The following is a 21,576-nucleotide window of genomic DNA, read 5'->3' as shown; positions in this document are numbered from 1 at the left end:
CACCATTGTCGCTCATTTCTTCTATAAATGGACGAACCTGTCATACACTTATATTTATCCATCCCGAATAAATGTCCATTCACCGGTTTTGTGTACCTACTTCGCTATATACATACACGCATACCCATGATGGAAAAGAAAAAAAAGAGCCTCCAAAAATAGGAGCAACGATCGAGAGGGCGTGAGGAAGTGAATTTGTGCGTGACTGTTTCGTCGAAAAAAAAATTATTAAGCCGGACAGGAATAAGTCACGACAAAAGCAGTAACGAGCGCAAGTTCATTAATTTTTCAAAGCTTGTACCACTTGCGTCACGTCTTTGGGTGCGTGTGACGTGTGTATGTGTACGTATGAATGTTTGTATATATACGTATATGTCTATACGAGCGCAAACAGCAACGTGTTGGTAACCCACTATATACTTGTCGTGTGTCCAAGCGTGGACACTCTTTATTCTTCATATCGGCACTCTCTGCGACTATACTACCTGTCCGTCTTATTCCTTCAGTCAGTCTCTCTGTAATCCTTTCGGAAAGGCCTTCTCTTCTGTTATGAGGTGAGAATATATGTTTTTTCGCATTTTAATTTATTTCAATCTATAAATACTTGGTTAAAGGATTCCTTTTTTTTTTTTTTTATCACTTGATATCTTTGATATTTAAATGTGTCACGTCCTCATTTGGCAAATTTTGAGGTGACATGAAATATTATTCAAATCATATGAATAACGTTAATTCATGATCAAAGTGTGTTATTGTAAGTTTCTTAAGATATTTATTGTGTTACTTCCTTTTAAAACATGCGACTCCGACAAAACGAATAAAATTGCCGGACAAATTAAAAGAGGGAAGCCTGATGTTTAACGATTGCGTGTGGTTTGCCATATTTATTGAATTCAAATTATGAAATTTTTGGGACAGTCTTAATATAAAAAAAAAAAAAAAAAACAGTTCAAAGCATAATATTGTAATTTTATTAACAGCTTATATCTTATGCAACAAACATAAAACTGCTTATCTTTTCATTAGTCAATCTACGAGATACGATGATTACTTTAATTATTTTACTAAAAAATCGTCTTGTAATAATTTTCAATAATAGTCATATCGCTAAGAACATATAACGACTGACCACTAACGAAACGTCAAAGCAAATCTCGTTGTGAATAACTAATCAGCATTTATTTGTTTGATTGATCGCTAATTAATTTACGCATCTAATTATTGAAATTAACTATTGAATATTAATCATCGCCGTACACGCGTACTACTGACCACTGGCCTCGTCCTTTATTTCACCTTTGAAACTAATCGAATGAAAAATATTTAAAAATATAAAATCATCTGTTGCAAGTATCAACATCCAAGCGATAACAAGCCGCTCAAAGAGCACAGTCGTCACGCGTCACGTGTTTTTTCTTTTTCGCTTGGAAGAGATTAACCATTTATTGAATTTTTCAAAAACTATGCGATTAGGGGGAAAAAATTAGATAAAAACATTTTCTTTGCAAGTAGATGATTAAAGTCTTTGTTCAAAAGATTTGCTCGGATAAAAAATAATTTTACTCCAGAAACTACTTACTCAAGTTTTTTTGTGGAATTGCTTGTGTAAATATGCTTGAATTACCTCGGTAAACCGGATATAAAAATTTAAAAACGTAATTAATTAAAATAGGGCGAAATTACGATTTTGTTTGGCACTCAAACGCTCGTACTTTGTTGTCTAAAAACCGAGTAGGTGTATTAGTAGACAAAGAGGACACTGAAATAATGAACATCTCCATAATAGTTAAAAAAAAAAATTTGTAAATATAACATTTATTCTCACTTCGTTTGAAAAAAATTTTGAGTCAAAAATTAAATCGATATTTAATATAACATTTTTTTCGAGAAGACATCGTTTAAAAACATATTAAGTGTAAAATACACCTTACATAATTTTGTATTCAACGATGCCAAAGACACATTTTAATCTTAATTAAAAACAATCGATAAGAAATATTGACTAGGGGTATTTTTGTACATCAGATTTGTTTGTGAGAATTGGTTACATTAAGCGACTCCGAAAGATACATTTACCGATTTATTTTTGTTAGACTTTCAGAGATATGACACCAAGAATATAAGATAGGCACTTACAAAAGTAATAAATTCGTCACAGGAAGCGATTTGAATAATCATTTGAGGTTTAAATGGTGTGTTAATAGCTAACCAAGGTGTAAGAGGAAAACTAAAGAATTCGGTAATGTCACGTTAATAGTATTACTTTGTATTTTGCTATTATTTATTAATTATTCATTCATAAATAAATGTACTTAATATTCGATGATTATCATTAGAGTCGACATTGAATTTTTTTTTTTTTTTTTTTTTTTTTTTTTATGTGAGAAACAATGTGTTGTAAGTTTCAGGTTTTCAAAGTATGTTTTAAACGGAACCAAGTTGCTCGAAAATTAATGGTTTATTTGTAAGTTGAAAAAGAAAAACCGCAAATTCTTAACGTTATTTTTAGTCGACTACAAATCTCCGAAATTAAAGCTCTTTCATAGTACTGCAAGTGTTATAAAGCGTGAAGTTGTTGATTAAACAGATTTGCAAAATTGCAATTGTTTTTTTTTTTTTTTTTTTTTAGTAATGGCTAGTAGGAAGCCTCTGCTTAGAAATATTGGTTAAGTGGTTTTGAATAACTATACTCAGGATTTATTTTTGTCATTATCAATTAAGGATTATATTTCAAACGTCTTGATTGAAACGTTTAACACTTTAAAAAAAAAAAAAAAAAAAAAAAATTGCCTGTAACATTTGTAAGCCAATATATGTTATTACCAAAGATTTTTCAAGCCCAATTTGTTATTTACATGCATGTCGTCTATCATCTCTCAAATTCAAACTTTGGCGAGCACTTCCATGTAGGTGCCTTCTTCAGCAGCAGTAGGTACACACTGAAACTTCAGGTCTTCTTTTGTTCTCTAAATTTATTGGTATATAGTTAAAAGTATCCCACTATGTCACTCCCGACGTCTCGACTCGGCAAATCTCCAAAAGAGTGAAAAAAAATAAGGGGGGAAAAAATAAAAATAAAAGAAAACAATAGAGAAGCGACGACGAAATGGAAAGAGAAAAAGAGAGAGGACAGTAAAAGTGAGCGTGAGAGTCGTGCGCATACATAATAAGTACACGAATAAATATGTGCACTCTATTCTACGCTGCTACCACAGTACCACCGCTCCACGGCTCCAGTAGTTGGTGCGTAGCCATACTATCAGGATTATCTTGCACGAGCATCGTCGCCGCTGTTCGGGGTGTGTTCTGTACTCATTATCATTTTTTTTTTTTTTTTTTTTCTTCTTTCTCTCGTCTCCATGTACACACACGCATGGGAGGCTGGCCATCTCCGCCGCAACTGCGTTTTTCGCGCCTCCGGTGTGTAATTTCACGTAAAACATCATAAATCGTGCAAGATGTAAAACTAGGCTGGTGCTGATGTCCATGCGGGCGATGCAGCTCACTCGACTTCACGATCTTTGGGAGAAAAATAAGTAGGTACTTGCAGAGTACATTTTTAATCCTCTTCTCTCTATCATTGCGTGGGATGAGTAGCATTTATGAGTTTCCTTATTGGAACGCGTCGCTATTAGCGTCATTTTGGAGTTTCGGAGCATAGACATTTGGGTGTGTGTACGTGTGTGTATTTTAAGATATTAGGGTTGGTGGTGTCGAATGTCGAAATACTGAACGCGAGCTTCTCTCTGTAAGTAGGGGTAAATGACCCAATTACTGCGCACTCGACGGTAACTGAAAATAAGAAAAACAGACTGAAAAATTTAGGTGCTTGGATATTGTAACACGTACGGACATTAATAACGTTCAATCCAGAATCATACTTTACATCATGACATTTATAATTGTTTAATTGAGTGACTCTAAACGAATATAACCTTAAAAACTTAGTAGTCGTGCGTAGTGATTGGTGCGCAGCAATTGGGTCTAGGGCTTCAGCATGAAAACCTTATGGGAGATACCCGCGCAGTAATTGGGGGCGCAGCGACTGGTGCTAATTTTATAACCGTGCGCAGTAATACCAGCAAGTGATATCAGCACTAAAACAATTATTTAAAAAAAAAAAAAAGTTACTTAACAGAAAAATGTTTGTCGTTTTAATCGCACAAGATGCTGCAGATAAAGATTAAGTAAAAATGGTTCAATTTACATCGAAAAACATTGAGAAATGAGAAATTTAGTACAATCAAAAATTTCAGTGCGCAGTAATTGGGTCATTTACCCCTAGGTATCTTTGTTGTTTTTTTTTTTTTTTTTGTTTTTTTTTTTAGAGTCGGCATCGGAAATTTAATTCACCTAAACCTATCGCGAATCGCCGTCATTAGTGCAGCGTTTCTACGAACTGAGCCGATTTATTTTTAATCATTCCGTGAACATCTAGTGTCTTTCGATCACCAGTCAACTCCAGGGTTGCTCATTTCTATTTTTTTTAATTCATCACTTTTTTTTACAACAATATCGATAACCTGTGCTTCGTTTACAATTTATTTTCAACGCTAAAGTATGTTACTCAATTTAATTTTAAATTTATTTTATCAATTTAAATAGTATAGTTAATCATAGAGTTTAATAATTTTTGTGATTTATCATAAGTCACACAATGTACAATTATAATGTACAATTAATATAAATTTATTTCAAGTATTTATGGGACAGTAAAGTATTGTTTAAAATGACAATAGTTGTTATACGACTGAAAAAAAATTAAAATCAAATCATGGAAATCTTGTCTCGCATACTCAGATATGGGCATGATTTTATAATAAATTTTTTAACACTTAAAAAGAAAATATTTGTTTCTTGAGTCAACTGCAATTTTTTTATTGAAAAAATTTTTTTCTTGATTATTCGCAGTGAAACACTAGAAAAATTTTTTTTCTCTTTACAGTATAATGCGTAAATAAAACTTATTCCAGAGCATTTGAAATCAAACATAGATATAGTTTTTCAAATACTTTGACTCTTTTTAACTCCATTGTTTTTTCTTTTACACTGCGATGTGTGGTTTAAACTAAAAAAAAAATTCAGAGGGCAAATATTAAAAAGAAAAAAATATTTTTTTTAATATAAGTAAAACATTACACTTTTAAAAAGAGTGATATTAAAAAAAAATTAAAAAGTCTTTGCTAACACATACAAAAGTTATTTATGCTATACGAAATTCAACACAAATATTTTATTTTCACGAAATAATTGGAAATTTTCCTCACAGACATAACTATCATGCCCATATAAGAAATTTATCACTCTATGTAAAGGGATCGATATTGAAAAAAAACAAAAAAAAAAAAAAACAAAAAAAAAACAAAAAAAAAAAAACATATTCATAATGATTTGCTGATACAAATAGACCTTGGAATATATACTTTTAATATCCAGAAATTATTAATTTTTATCAGACGTACGTATATATGTATGAACTTCATGTTTTCATGGCTAAGCTACAACGTATTGAATAATTGATGAGTACACGACCTATAGAGTGCGAGAGAACGAAGCGGCTTTTGTTTGAATATACTCACTGCATGCATGTTAGTGCATGGGGAAAAAAAAAAAAAAACACAAAATGTTATACACATTGTAAGAAACGGTGGGTAGGAGAAGCGGAGAAAGTGAGACTGAAAGGTATACGTGATCGTTGAATGGCAATAAACGCCCCGTTAATGCTGATTAAATGATCGTAAATGCATATCAAGTACACCAACACACAGAGAAAAGACATAAGTACGTATTATACTATTATACAGCAGTCAGTCATGCAGCTCGACTGGGAAGCCGGTACGTGGGCCATTCCACGAAAACTTGGATCAATCGGGGATCCCCCCAAAAGTTATACATATACTTTAAAAATATATATACTTCCCTCTTTCGTGCACCTCGACAAATACTTTGAGGAAAATATATACGTGAACATAAGGTGAGATATGACACGTACCTACTTTGTAAACTTGGTAAAAAAAATTTTTTTTTTCCAAGCTTCCCTGGTCAATTCCAAGCAAAAAACGTTGATCACGATTTTTTGTGAACCCCATAAGTTCCAAAATACGGCATTGCATGATTGAAATTGAGCTTCAGAGGAAACGAGGTTTTCTACGATTGTTGTGGCAGACCATGAAAAACCATGAAGCTCGAAAGTCGAAAGGATTATTTTGAAGAAAAGCTCGAAAAAGTCGTGCAACGAGCACCCGAAAGGTCTACTTAAAAAAAAAAAAAAAAAAAAAAAAAAAAAATAATTCAATTTCCTGAACAAAGTTATTCCGCGGAATCTCCCGTACAAGCCTCCAACTGCACATGCGTCTCCGTGTCTCGTTTCGCGTGGGAGGCCCTTTCGTGTATACCTACGCGCATACTATTTTTTCCTTTCTATTTCCCTTCACCGCTCGATCTCGCGCGCCTTTTTCCCGACGATGTGGCGCATCTCTTGGCTGCACGTCCAATAAAACCGTGATCCCCGTTTTTGTCTCCAAACGCCTCGATGACAATCGCGACTAGACGCGCAAGTGACATCTCCAACGGTGCAACCTCATATATATACAGTACAATACACGATGATGGATTGCATTGTACAACGTCAAATGAGTGCGTGGAGAAGTGGGTGTGTTTGATGGCTCCGTCGCTCACCTGCGCCTATACGTGTTACAAAGGTATATTATTTACACACGCGTTGGTGTGTGCGTATACATACACACGCTTACATTTATACATGGATAATAGGCACTTCTCGGGAGGAGAGAAGGAGGGAAACGAGAGCAGAGTCGCGGATAATTGAATTCCGTCGCTTGTACGTGTATACCTGTGTGAACTCTATACGCGGCCGTAATACCCCTGCGTGATGTCCCGGTTGTGTGGCTCATGCAAAGTTGACTGATGGCAAGCTTCTTTATTACGCGAAAATTTACAATTATATTTACAAAATATATCTGTGATTTTGTTCTGCCCTCTCAAGTGTCGGTTTGCAGGGAAATCAATTGATACGAGCACTCGGGGGATGGGCGCGTACGGCATTAAATGTGAAACTCTGTGAGCCGTGAAAATGTGTACTACCGATTGTACGTATATGTATAATGTATTTAAATCGAAAGTAAAACTCGATGGAAAACTCTCAGAGTGAAAGTAGTGCATCAAGTGCTCGATTTTTCAAATTCACGCACTTTACGCAAAACAAACTCGTTCCCTGGCACTTGCGATTTTTGGAAAACGCAAATTCATTATTTTTCAACAAACAGTAGTTATTGTGTGTTGTCTTGTATCGGAAAAAAAAAACAATCAATAGTTGGCGGATAATACATGAAAAATGTCTCAATCCGATTATTAAATGTGGGCCATTGCCGCAACCCACATAAATAATCGAATTTACCTAATAACCAAATTGAGAGCACGTATACTCATTAATTTATAAACTACATACAGATATGTCTTTTTGCGTGGTAACTACCGCAACTGAAATTTCTTCTTTTTTTTTCCCTTCCGTTGCAGATGAGCATCGATATACTCGATAGATAGTCGTTGGACTCAACGGAGATCAAGGAAAGCACGATGGTACGAAGTCACAAGTTCGACAACAATACACTGGATGTATTGAACAAGGGATGCCTGGACCTGTACGACGAAGTGGCGTGCGGCCGGATCAGCGTACTGGTCATTCTGAGCGTCGTCACCCTCATATTCGTCGTACTGAAGATCGTCAAGTACCACAGCTACAAGCACCTGCAGATACACCAGTACGCCATATTCTACATAACGGCCATAGAATGCATCGTCTGGTAACTATTATTATCATTTTAATCGATTAGACGACAAAAGCAGCAACGTACGATCGTCATTGTGAAATTTCAGCGCTGCCACTTTCATATTCGGGATCCGGTATCCCCAGCTACACTTTGCCACGAACGTCTTGAAGCTCTACCAGTTCATCTTCATTTGCCACTTTTACTGGTCAATGGCGGCCAGATCGCGGCACAGGGACGGCGTAGTGCACCACGTGATCAACCCCGTGCTCTGTCTGTACGCGCTGTACTGCATCACCATAGCGTTGATGGGCATGGTCGACATCAGCGGAACGTGGACGGTCTGCTTCAGTAAGTCATAGATGACGAGAATTTCTCGCTTTTGGACATAATGTGTATATATATATATATATAGTATATACGCGATGCATCGGCTTTTATTTCCTCCTAACCGCAGGACCTTACTGGCTGATGCTGTCTAGCGCCGATTTCATAGCGGTTCAATTATTCGCGATGGTCGCCCTCTACGTCACCCACAGCAACAGACAGCTGGTTATATCGGCCCTGATGGTTCCCTCCTCCTCGTCGCGGACCAGAGACTTGTGGTTCATCGCGGTCGTCTACGAAGTATCAGCCGCCGTCTCGGTCGTCTTCGACGCGGTCATGATTCTGAGTGAGTGCGCGTTATAATGTCTGTTACCTATGGTCAGAGTGACATTGCTTTTTTGTTTTGTTTCTCCAGTGGGCAAAGACGAAAACGGGTGCAGCGGCATCTACAACCACGTCCAGCTGTACTACAGCACGCTGCTGACGGTGATCATCATTTTCAAGTACTTCTTGCCGATCTGGACGCTTCTCTGCGTCTTCCAGCCGAGTAGGGTTAAATCGCGACTGTCCGAAGTGGCACTGACGTCCCATTACAACATGGTGAGCGACGAGATATATTTGCGGTTGTTTTTTTTTTTCCGAGTGCCAAGATCGACGTTGGTGTTTCAGAGCGGCAGGTGCAACAATCCGAACCATCGGTTCTTCTTGACGACGTGGTCGGCGCCAGGGTCTATCCTTTACCCGTCGCTGTCCTACTCGGCGAATTCACCCATGTTCGGGACCCTCGGTGACTTTTCGGACAGTTCGCCCGACGCTTCGCCCACCACGTCTCGCTACTGGACGAAGATGAACGACGACGCGTACTGCGGCTACGAGAAGCACTTTGTCAACGTGGACCACCAGAAGGACATTCTGGAGAGCCAGTACAGGATGGAGCAGAACCTGCAGTACCTCGAGAGGAGTCTGGCCGGGGATTTGGGGGGACAGCCCGCCCACGAGAGGAACGCTTTGGTCAACAGTAGTAGATCCTTGACTACCATTAACGAGGAGAACGCCAACAACGCGGACAACCCAACGGAGTGAAGCCATTCATTTTTTATGGCTTGTACTGTTTGCACATTACACGCTAATGATACTGTACCAAACCTAGTCGAAAAAAAAAAAAAAAAGTGGTAACTTGCGACGAAATCACTACTTCGTTCGTCAAGTGTATTTGACTTGTAATATGCTCCCAAATAATGATTGCGCGTGCGTGTGTGTCTCATCCCGGGATTGATATTAACACTTTTGAGAATCATCGAATGGAAAATCAAAAAAACGCAAAGCGACATTTGCAGAAAAATCCATCCTTCCAAATGCTGTGATTTAAAGAAAAGAATAACAAAAAGGAATAAGAATAAACAAAAAAAAAAAATACTCAAGGTATAAAATAATCGACAAGTTTTATCGGCACTCAACAACTCGAGTTGTTTTCGAGGAAATTTTTCACGTTATTATTACCGAGCGATTCGATTTTTCGATCGCGACTAGATTTATAGCGTACACGGTACATATATACATACATAGATCCTGTGTATCACAGTAGAATAACAAAAACCAGGAGGAATATCTTTTTGTAATTTCGTTAGTTTTTCGTAAAGATGAGTGGAAAAATTTTATCTCGATGTGCTACGTGCGATAATCAAACACTCTCGTATAGCAAAGATTCTTGTAACTCTATATGTAGATTGTTACAAGGCAAAGTGATAGTTATATTCGATATCGATATACCCTGTAGGTGATTGTTTGAACAATTGATTATGAATGTTCGTACGGCACTTTAGTGCTTTGTCGAGACCGTCAAATTTTTTACTTGATCGTTTGTCAAAAACAAAAACAAAAACAAAAAACGTCCAGAATTTAACAATTTCAATGTGCCAAATGTGGTAATTGTTCAGATAATCAAATGATTAAAAATACTCGGCTGATTTGTAAATTCGTGCGAAAAGAAAAACAAATTACAAGTAAAAATTAACAAGATAAGACTGAAAAACGAAATGGCCTGTAATATTTTATGATTTATTTAAAAATGATTTCACTTATCGCGTATTAGTATAATTTATTTTAAACGTAGTATTTAATCAATAGTTAAAAATCGTGCAGACTTAGCAAGACATGCTAGATGGAGATTTTTTTAAATTTGTACGTCTCTTTCAAAGTACAACGACGAAAGTGCGTTTCCCAGTCCAAATTACATGAATGCGCAAGTATTTTTCGAAATACGTAAAACGACGCTCGGTTATTCGATAAGTTTTTGTATAACGTGAAAACAATGTAAATAAACCAATCATAGATTTTATTGATACGTAAACTTACCAAATGTTGAAAACACTCAGATTTTCAAAACAAATATATCGCAAGTTTATTAGTTTCATGTGAACTTTTGTCCCAAATATGCCAAGCATGTATATGATAGCATAAGTTATAAGGCCTCTTTCGCACTTTACGTGCACTATACGTATAACACAGAATAGTAATAATAATAATGATAATAATAATAATAATAATAATAATAATACGATCGTGTCATTTGGAAATAGGTTATAAAAACCGAGGAATATGTATAATTTATTGGCGTTTAAATGTTCATAGTATATAGAGGTGAAATGACCAATTTTGAAATTTTAATGACGAAATACGTTATAGCTTTTTTCGCATTGCTACCAAATATTACATACTTTATGGATTATAATGATGATGTATACGTTGCGTTAAAATTTAAAGATTTTCTGTATTTTATTTTTATTTTCAACCGTTTGATTTTATTACTAAACACAAAATGATCAATTGTAAATATAGTTTTTGATCAAAAAGATATTATGTATTATAATTTTTTATTGATTCAATAAACTATGATTATTACGTCGTAAATAACCCATGATTGATTTTTATTGCATGATTTATCAGCTTCTGTGTTTTTTTTTTTTTTTACTCAAGTTACGTCAAGTGCGTATAAATTGACGAAAAAAAGCACTTGATACCCGTTAAATAAATAATCAGAAAAATTTATAGCATCAGCTGTAATTGTTTCCGTGATTTATAATACCGTGGTAACTTTCGCAATGTGCAAAATAAAATAAAACGCTGGTAAAAAGCATCAAAATAAAGTTACATCAACTTTTAAATTCGCGCACGCACGTATCTATCTTTGTTTTCCTGCGAACACTCCTTAATATTCGGTAAACACTAAATGTTAATTTCCCCCCCCCCTCCAAAAAAAAGGAGGAATGTTTTCAAAAGCACCCGCATAAACATGAATATTTTCAAATTCACCATCCGTATTGTTGGACTTGGATTAAAAAAAAAAAAAAAAAAAAAAAAAAACTCGTACGATCGCGCGATAAGAGTTTTGAGAGTAAGAAAGGGGAAAAAAAAATTTATCATAACATTGAGCGATATTTGTGCAGTTGCCGGTACCTCGATCGTATTATTACATTCTCGCACGTTTGAAATGACGATGCATCGACGGAACCTATGTACATTGTGCTAAAAACAAGACGCGAGGGTCGAATCATTGGAAGTCGACGTCACTTTGCCAGAACGCGATCCACCATCGAACCTGATTGACTCAAAAAAATCGGTAGTACCGAGCAAACAGAGTCTTGCGACCAACGTAACATCTGTGTACAGCAATAACCGGAGTTTCGTAAAATAAGAAGAAAAAAAAAAAAAGCACAAGTAAACGCCTTATCGGAAATCGTACGATTCTTGCCGTGTAAACACGATGAGCGTGTGAAACGTAATATAAATACAATAAATTCTCGCTACTTGCACGAAAGACGAAAATATTGTTGGCTAAAACATCGGGATATTACACCCGTATATTCATGCGTGCATCGATACGTCATACATTATGAGCAGAGTACAGAATATTAAAAGAGTTCACGGTATACCAATAACTCCGTAGTTTGTCAACGGTGGCAAATATTCGTTGGGTACAAGGTATATGTTTTTCATAGGCGATGTACAGTGGAATAATGTAGATAAGACAAGCATACATCATTATACACACGATCGTGATCAGTCGCACGAGGAAAAGAAAAAAAAAAAAAAAAAAGTTAATTTCAGAAGAAAGCCACACGTGCTGTTCTTCTTTTTTTTGGTGTTTGCATGAACCGACATCTGCCTGCTGTTTCGTACGATAATAATTTATGCTCATGTCGTATAGTTCCTGCTTGGGTGGGTTGGTACTCTTTTGGTGGGTTGGATTCTTATCAATTGATAGCACGGATGTGATACTTTTGCCAAATTTTTTCTCATCTGCTACAATTATTGAATTATTGGTCAATGCAACAGATTGGGCTATGAAATTTTACAGGTGCACGTGATGCTAACACGCGAGTTTCGAGTTACTTTTTTTTTCAATCAATCGCTTTTAGCGACACATGAATTAAATAGCGTTTTAGGCGCTATTACGTTTGTTAGAAGTATCTTCAGTATATTTTTTTCATAGCACAAAGTGGGACAGCTCATAAAATAAACGATCCTCACATGAGCGATCGAGGCGATGGTGTCCTATTGTTTTACAATAAAAGCGTGTATAATCGATTCTGTCGCAATCGAGTTTTCAAATTTGATCAATTGATTGAGATGTACGATTGAACTCAGATTTGACATGGTATACTGTAGAATCTTTTCATCAAAAATGTAACAATCGAGAGAAGCACTTTGTGTCTCGTGATGGCAATCAATGTCGAAATACATGTAGATGGTTTATCAAATAACATGTTTTTCTCTACTACTACGAAGTTGATACGATTTCAAAGATATTCAAAACAGAGTACGTATACACGTGCACGTTAAAATAAAATAATTACAATAGTATGTATAGGTACACCACGCGCCAAAGTTAGTAAATTTAAGAATGTTCCAGATCGCACGTGTACCTACAAAATACGTGATCTACAAGTTTACACCCTCGCCCATTATTTCCCACGCAGTAGTAAAGGAAATCCCACTTTGAGACGAGTAGTGGTGTATAGTATAAAGGGAGTTCGCTGGAAAATCCGATGCAAATCAAAAATTTCCGTTTGAACGTGCGTCAATTGGGCCACGTACATTTACAAGGGTAGAGGAAGGAAAAAATGGTAATTATAACAACGAGTATGATCAGAAATACCATCAAAGGTATACATAGTTACGAATCCTCCTCTCGCGACCTTCTTCCCCGATTCTTCCTTCTTTTCCATTTTCTAGCTCTTCGGATGAAAGATAACACATAACATGATATACCCTCGCGTATCTTTTATTCCCCCCACTCTCTCCATTTGGGGTCAAGCCCCCGGGGTCAGCCGGCATCTCTGTTCTCGCGAACGAGCCTCCTTTTCTGCAACCAGACGCACGCGCGCCTTTGTTAAAACAAAGAAGAAGAAAAAAAAAAAAAAACAGCCAAACGACAAGGAAAGGGAATAGTAACAACGTTATTCGCAACGGAGGGAGGAAGCTTTTTTTTCCTCCCACCCCCCACCCTCCACCGGTAGGCTGTGGTACTGTTTTGTTATACATACACGACTGATAAGTAATGGATATCAGGCCGGGGCGTTCGACGGTGCGCTCCTCATTCGCGAAGCTTGCGTTCTTTGCACGACTACCGCGTTACCCGGCGCTGCTCCTCTGCTCCGTAAAGCATACACTCGCGATCGGGTTGACAAAAAAAAAAAAAAAAAAAAAAAAAGTGCCTACTGGTTTCGACGCTCGATTGATTTGCCAATGATCAAACGGTTCAGTGCCTTGATCGCGTGACAAGGGATTTTTTTTTTTTTTTTTTTTAACTAGTCCATACAGTTGGGCTCGACGTATCCATGATTCTAAGGATTTTGTCGGCTGTTTTGTGGATTGTTTAACGAAACCCTTCATATACACTCGAGTTAATTGTTAATTGTGCGCGGTGTACAAAGTCAGAGAAGGTTCAAAGTGTTTGTATAGCGGAAAAAGGATTAACCGGTGCATAGGACTGGCTTACCGATTGTTTATACACACTCTTTTGCGTAGCCAAGGATCTTTCAAAAAGAAGGAATTTGTTGTATCGTGTGGATACTTACACACGAGTTACTTGGACTCGCATTGAAAGGAGAAAACAATCGCAAAAATGGTCCAGTTGAGGCGCAAGGTAAGAACAAACAACAAAGCAAATATTATTTAATAAAAGGGATATTGGGTCCTATTCCATTACATACATAGCACCAAAGATATCGTGCTTAGCAATTGAGATTCATTTCCGAAAGCTCGATCTCGGGACTTTGGAACATTGCGTTCGAATTTTCAAATATGAAAGGACTCGAGCGCGCGCGAGCTTTCGTCTAACCTCACCTGAGCGTAAACACGTGTGTGCAACTGTGCAGACATCGCGAAGGTATAGTAAACAAACATACTCCGGTTGACGTTTGTTTTCAATGAAACAGAGCGTATACTCATGGGTGTTTCCCTCGTTCAATTATACAATGATCGTACTGCACTCTTTGCGCGTAAATACGTGATTCAAGAGCACATACGTAAGTTTTCGTTTTCGACTTCTTACGCAACCCTTTTCTTTCCTCACTGTCTTGCGATGTATTTTTTTTTTTTTTTTTTTTCTTTCAAGAATACTTAACATAACTTCTTCGCATTTGGTATTTTAATCGGATCTCATGTTTAACATAAGCGTGCGAATTCGCTTGGTATACGCAATCGCCGTAAATGATCATTGCAAATCATGCCGTTTACATAGGTTTTCTATCCATTGCTTTTTTTTTTTTTTTTTTTTTTTTTTTTTTTGTTAAAAGTCTTTTATTATTATTATTTTTCGTTTCCTCGACTCTTTATTGTTGTTGTACTTACTAACGCACGTGTACACAATTGTGACTGATAAGGGTGTATAAAATTTCTGGTAGGCTCGACCACATTAATCATGTTTATACACTGATCTGGCTTTCTTATCGGGTTCTTTTGGTGTCATTGGGAGATAAGAGCCGATAGATTAAAATTGAAATACCGGAATGACTGTGTCAATTCGTTTTTGGTACAAACTCGTGGGCTAGTTTTTCCCAAACAATGACTCGTTATGTCAATATAAGGGTGAGTTCAGGAAGTTTGAAGCAACTACTTAGTGTTTTGGAAAGATTTTAATGAAGGACTTTGTTTTGTTTGCAGCTCTTGTCCTACAGAGGTCTTCTAAATCAGTTGCAACCAAACGTGCGATGGAGTTCGTTTTTGAAAATCAAAGACGAAGAAATTGCTCAGACAGAAAGAACATTCAAGGTGAGACGCCATGGAATATATTGATAGGTTGAAACAATATATATGCCAGACTTGTGACTAATCGAGTAAATATTTATATTTCGCAGTATGCAGATCTGTCTGTGCGGTTTGCGGCACCTCATCAGTTGCAACCAAAGCCAAACGTGAGTGATTTGGCCTTTGGTAAATACTTCACAGATCACATGCTCAAAGTGTTTTACCACGAGGCTCTGGGTGGCTGGCAAATGCCCGAGATCACGCCGTTTGAGAATCTCGTTTTGCATCCAGCTGCCAAAGTTTTGCACTATGCCATCGAGGTAAATATTTAATGTGCAAGTTAAAGTTGAGCTCAGTCTTTCAAAGTCCAAACGTATAAGAGCGAAAAAAAAATACATATATATCTAAGCAGCAAAGATACCGTGAACCAACTACATCAAGGATAGAAAAAATATCTCGTACTTAATCATATTTTTTCATCTCACTCGCATGTGTGGTATCAGTTTTACCTCACAAGTAACTTTGGATGAAAAAATATTTGAAATATCGTACGACAATATCTTATTAGCCTTGTTTGCATTATGAGTCATGTGTACACGAAATTTCTTCCAAATTACACTTGAGTACGTAATTATTCGATATGACAAAAAACGGAATAGTACACGATATAGCGTAAAACTTTTTTTTCCAAACCTTGGAATCTAAAACTCTGACAAATCTTTTGCAAAAAAAAACGTATTAGCATTTAAAATCGGTATTCAGCTAAGCCGAACTTAACAACTCGACAAATATTTGAATGATCTAACTAACATAAGGTGCATTGTTTTCAGCTGTTCGAAGGAACAAAAGCATATCGAGGCATTGATGGCAAAATCCGCGTTTTCAGGCTCGACATGAATATGGAGCGAATGAACACATCGGCACAGAGGTCCGGCCTGCCGACTTTCAATGGCGACGAGCTCATCAAATGTATAAACAGGCTAGTTAGTATAGACCAAGAGTGGGTGCCCCACGCCGAAGGCTCGAGCCTGTACATTCGACCCACGCTGATAGGCATCGACGTAAGCATGCCCAAGTATACTTGCGAATATAGAAAAAAGCCCCGCTCTGATTTTTCCTCTCCACTCCTTCCATAGAGTTCTAGATGATCCGATATTCGCGCGTATGCTTATGTCATCGTCGTCATTGTCTCTTGAACCGACGATCGGTGGCGTTTCCTCCCCCCCGTAAGACCCATCCACTTGCTTACACCGCCTCCGTTCTTCGTTACAATCTATCTATACATTTCTCAATACCACTGATAATACAATGTGAGAATTCGTGGCGTGATACTCGTGCGCGCGTACATTCAATGTGTAAAAGCTCCCTTTTATCACACGTCACATACATATAAAAACATGCATGAATCTGAGGAGGCTCAATGGATCAGTCGGTGACGTATGGACTTTTATGTATGAGCAAAAAGAAAAAAGTTAAACACGAGGCCTTACACTGATAATCAATAGCACTCGTGCATGCCACATTTGTGTATTAATGGTAAATAATATTATTGTTGATTGTAAAATGTAACGTCATTAGGTATTCAGGGTGTTACGTTGTGGAATAATCATCGAAGCAAAACACTTGAAACAAAGAAAGCCAACGGGGCTGTTGTGTATCACGGTTCGACTTATCGGTCGGTTACGTTATTATTCTTCAAATGGACCGACAAACAACAGCGCATACATACGCCATTTTCACGCCACGCGCTCTCCTTTCTTTCTCCTTCGTTTTTTCTGAGTAACAGCTCCAAATGGATACTCCAATGAAAAAAATTCCTTATAAAATCGCAAGCTTAACTAAATCTTACTTGATATAATAACGTATAACGACGTGGGACAAAAAAAAATGAAGGCACCCGCAAAGATTTCCACGCTTACTAAATTTTCCTTCGTCTGAGTGGATCGCAAGCTCGAAAAGATCTCGGTACCCCTGTTTTTTTTTTTTTCTTTTTTTTTTTAGACGATGCATTAGTTTACCATAGAAATGAAAATTTACAAAAGCATACAAACGCCAAAAGTTCATGACTCGCTACTGAACTATAGCCAATGTTTTTTACAATCCACACTAAATCGCTTAACATCGCGTAGTGCTCGGATGGAAAAAACATCATTAGATTCGCTTCGTAAACTTATGAAATAAAAAAAAAAATTTAAATATACCGATGAAAAATACTCGCCGACCAATCTAACGGTTTTCTCTTGCAAAAACCTTTAAAGCCCACCCTGGGAGTGGCGACATCAGACTCAGCCATGCTGTACGTGATCCTGAGCCCGGTGAGCTCTTACTTCGAGAAACACAAACTGAATCAGGGCGTGTCGCTGCTGGCCGATCCGCGTTACACCAGAGCTTGGCCCGGCGGCTGCGGTGACCGTAAAATGGGCAGCAACTACGGTCCAACGGTCCAAGTGCACAAGGAGGCCACCGAGAAGGGCTTGCAGCAGGTCTTGTGGCTGTATGGTGAGAACGACCAGATCACCGAGGCTGGTGCCATGAACGTCTTTGTCTTCTGCGTCAACGAGCACGGAGGTGAGAGTTTTTTTTTTTTTTTCAGTTCATCTAGTCCGCACAGAAATGTGAAATAATAAAGCTCGTTTGTATTGCAGAGAAGGAACTGATAACACCACCACTGAATGGCCTCATTTTGCCTGGAATAACGAGGAAATCAATCCTGGCACTGTCCAGAGAATGGAATCAGTTTAAAGTTACGGAAAGGGTCATTACGATGACAGAAATTTGTCAGATGTTATCGGAAAATCGGGTAAGCGCTTTTTTTACGATTTATTGAAACGAATGATGGGTAAACACCTACGTATCTATAATGACGCGAGATATGCACAATCATCCCGAGTATATTCTTGTTTCATATTATTGCGAAAAAAACGGTAATGTCGCGGAGCGCCAATTGATAAACTTTGATGCCCTTCCGATAAGGGGAAGTTGAATTATCTTTTCTGCTTATCTAATAAAGAGACGGTTTAATTTAACTTTGGTATGACATCGCGTCAGTTGTTATTGTATGAATCTAAAAACTGTACGGAGAATAGATTAAAAATAATAATAATAATAACAAAATGATTATTTTGCAGCTGCTGGAATTTTTTGGCGCCGGGACGGCGTGTATAGTCAGCCCGGTCTCGTACATCGAGTACTTGGGTCAGGGTTTGCATATACCGACGGTAAATCACGAGCAGCCCGTCTACCAAACTTTCCTCAAGACGCTGTCCGACATTCAGTACGGCTACGTCGAGCATCCATGGGCTACTGCTATTGAGTAATGGGCAAACTGTGCAAACTACTTTTGAGATTTGCATCTCACTCATTGCACGGAGATTGCCGTTGGATGGGTGAATCGTCTAAATTGATGATGATGAAATGATTTTTTTTTTTTTTTTTTTTTTTTCATAGTTCCGATCATCAGCTCATGAGTCCAAGTGCTCGTGTGGCATTTGAAACATAAAAGTTAATTTTGAAAAATAAGAAAAAGATTTAGCATGAAAGATGCCTTTACAAGAGATCATCTGGTTCTCATTGAAAGAATCTTGTTGCATGCGTTTGTGTGCGTGTGTGTGTATACAGTAATTTTTTAAGCATTAAAAAATTGTACATACAAGCGAGCTCATACATTATGTCGTGCGTCAGTGCACATAAAAAACTGTAGTTGTAAGTTTGTATGACTTTTGTGAGTGTAATAGTCAATACAAAACTGTGATCTTAAGATTCACTGCGTTTACTTTTTAAAATAAGTTTATCTGCGTCTTGAATATGTGAATCTATTCATTGATATTTTTCATTAAAGTATACATGATTCAAACGAAATTTGATTGATTCAAGTTTTTGCAGAGAGTTTAAACAAATTTTTCTAAGAATATCAATCCAATAGTTATAGATTGTGTTGCAATCCATAGTGTGTCAAAAGTTGAGTGTATAAAGTGTTGAATAAATTATTTTGTTTCATATCCAAAGTATTTTATCGCGTGGCTGATTTCGAACTAAAAAGTACCCTTCTTTTGAAGAAAGTCACTAGCCTCCCCTGTAATCTAGTAACTTTTGCTAGTGATATTCAGAAAATTCTCATGATCGAGAAGTAGTTTTTTCCCCTTGTGTCAAGTAATTTCGCATGCGAGACACAACAAATAATAAGAAATTATGTATATCGAGACACTCCTGTTTATTGTCCTTTTTTATTGTTATTTCAAGTACACACATACATTGCCAAATGTTTTGATTTTCAAATTGGCACTGGTTTAGTTTTAGACGTGAAATAAATCTCACAATTCCGTTTTTACAATGACGCTGATGGTTTACAATCTGGTTACCTCTGATTTTATCATTCTGGCAAAGAGAGCACTGTGTAAGATATATGTGAAATTATGTGTAGTAATTGTAGTAATCACTTCAAAGTAGTGCCATATGGTCGATTTCATTAAACCATATAAGTAGAATATCTATACTTTTGAAGGTGGAGGTCGATTTTCGAATAAAAGATAGATTGTAAACTTGCCGCAAGTAGCATAAAAAATGTCAACTATTTATCGTCTATTTATTTTATTATTTGCGGCCGGTTTATAATTAATAAAGTGACTTTACTGTAAATAGCAATAATTATTTTTATTAGCGCCATCTAGCGGTATTTGTTTTTTGGCCAAAAGTGGCTCCTAAAATTCTGCATCTGAGCAATCAGGATTAGAGCCATTTAGTCAATTATAAACCAGCCGCAACTCATGATAAAGCTATAAAAAAAAAAAATAACAATACGTGTGTTTTTGGCGGCAAGTTAACAATCTATTTTCTATCAAAAAATCGACCTCCTATGTATTTTTACTTTTGAAGATAGATTTTCGAGCAAAAGATAATTGTTAACTTGCCGCCAAAAACACACGTATCGTTATTTTTTCATTTTATAGCTTCATCATGAGTTGCGGCTGGTTTATAAGTAATTAAATGGCTCTAGGGCTAAGCTGCCTAAAGCTCTCCTTCAGAATTTCAGAAGCAATTTTTGGCCAAAAAAATCACTACCGCTAGATGGCGCTGATCCAAAATAATTATTACTTCTTATATTAGAGCCGTTTAATCAATTATAAACCAGCCGCAAATAATCTTATAAATAGACGATAAATAGTTAACATTTTTAATGCTACATGCGGCAAGTTTCTACATCAATATTCTACATATCTTATATGGCTCATAAAATCGACAATATTTACAAAATTACAATACTCTTGGCTTTTTACCATTAACTCATGTAAGCACAAATTAATCAGTCCATTAAAGAGACAACCGAAGAAAAAAGGCCTGAAAAAGAAGCACAGTCACACGAAAAGTCTCATACAAGAATGGAGCATTGGATCTCACTTGATCACAGAAGGTTGGGTTCTTTGTTTACTTATAACACTAAAAATTTACATCTCTGTAATAAATGTATTTTTCAATTAGTGAGATCCGATGCTCCATTCCTAGGAGACTCTTCGTGTGGCTGCTTCTTTTTAAGACCTTTTTTCTTCAGTTGTCTCTTTTCGACTGATTAATTTACGTGTATATTTGATCGTGATTTACGATTTCTGTAACACAAATTTTGTTATGTACATATTATATAAGTTAACTGTTTATTGGAACTATAAAGTTAAAGGGCTGTTCTTTCATTAGTTAATGGTAAAAGGTCAAGAGTATTGTAATTTTATAAATATTGTCGATTTTATGAGCCATATAAGATAAGTAGAATATTGATTGTTTTGGAGGTCGATTTTTAGGTAAAAGATAAATTGTAAAGCAATCTAAATTAAGTGAGATCCAATGCTCCATTTTTAGGAGACTCTTCCTGTGCAACTGAACTTCTTTTTTAAACTTTTTTTCTTCAGTTGTCTCTTTTGGACTTAATACTTTACGTAACTATTTAATCATTGTTCAAGATTTCTGTAACACAAATCTTGGCATGTACATATTATATAAGTTAGCTGTTTATTTAAACTAGAAAGTTAAAGGGCAGTGCTTCCGCGAGTTAATGATTAAAGGTCTAAAGTATTTTAATTTTGTAAATATGGTAGATTTTATGAGCCGTATAAGATAAGTGGAATATTTACACTTTTCAGGGTCTATTTACAGGTAAAAGACATATTGTAAACTTGCCGCAAGTAGCACAAAAAATGTTAACTTTTTATTATATATCTATAAGATT

At 36.6% G+C, this 21,576-nt stretch overlaps 2 protein-coding genes across 4 annotated transcripts; both read left to right on the top strand.

Moving 5' to 3' along the window:
- Window positions 1-485: 485 nt before the first annotated feature.
- Window positions 486-11,024, top strand: LOC106639880 (uncharacterized). 2 transcript variants are annotated; one of them, XM_014353688.3, is made up of 6 exons: window positions 486-554; window positions 7,534-7,820; window positions 7,894-8,135; window positions 8,242-8,457; window positions 8,527-8,711; window positions 8,781-11,024. In XM_014353688.3, exons 2-6 carry the CDS (start codon window positions 7,594-7,596, stop codon window positions 9,192-9,194), a joined length of 1,284 nt encoding a protein of 427 aa, XP_014209174.2. In that variant the 5' UTR covers window positions 486-554; window positions 7,534-7,593; the 3' UTR covers window positions 9,195-11,024. The 2 variants fall into 2 exon arrangements, with proteins under 2 accessions (XP_014209174.2, XP_014209173.2); XM_014353687.3 differs by lacking the exon at window positions 486-554 and adding an exon at window positions 3,222-3,536.
- A 2,883-nt stretch (window positions 11,025-13,907) lies between these two features.
- Window positions 13,908-19,366, top strand: Bcat (Branched chain amino acid transaminase). Of its 2 annotated transcripts, none has more exons than XM_014353684.2 (7): window positions 13,908-14,259; window positions 15,279-15,386; window positions 15,473-15,682; window positions 16,193-16,423; window positions 17,621-17,930; window positions 18,008-18,162; window positions 18,491-19,366. In XM_014353684.2, the coding sequence occupies exons 1-7, from the start codon at window positions 14,239-14,241 to the stop codon at window positions 18,677-18,679; spliced, it is 1,224 nt and encodes a 407-aa protein (XP_014209170.2). In that variant the 5' UTR covers window positions 13,908-14,238; the 3' UTR covers window positions 18,680-19,366. The 2 variants fall into 2 exon arrangements, with proteins under 2 accessions (XP_014209170.2, XP_089452575.1); XM_089596449.1 differs by lacking the exon at window positions 13,908-14,259 and adding an exon at window positions 15,119-15,203.
- The last annotated feature ends 2,210 nt before the right edge of the window (window positions 19,367-21,576 follow it).

The sequence above is a fragment of the Copidosoma floridanum genome, unplaced genomic scaffold (assembly GCF_036245765.1).
Source record: "Copidosoma floridanum isolate Cflo_tuat_1 unplaced genomic scaffold, Cflo_Japanese_pri ptg000030l, whole genome shotgun sequence".
Taxonomy (NCBI): domain Eukaryota; kingdom Metazoa; phylum Arthropoda; class Insecta; order Hymenoptera; family Encyrtidae; genus Copidosoma; species Copidosoma floridanum.
The sequence above is the reverse complement of the archived record's forward strand: the minus strand, read 5'-3'. Positions and strand labels throughout refer to the sequence as shown.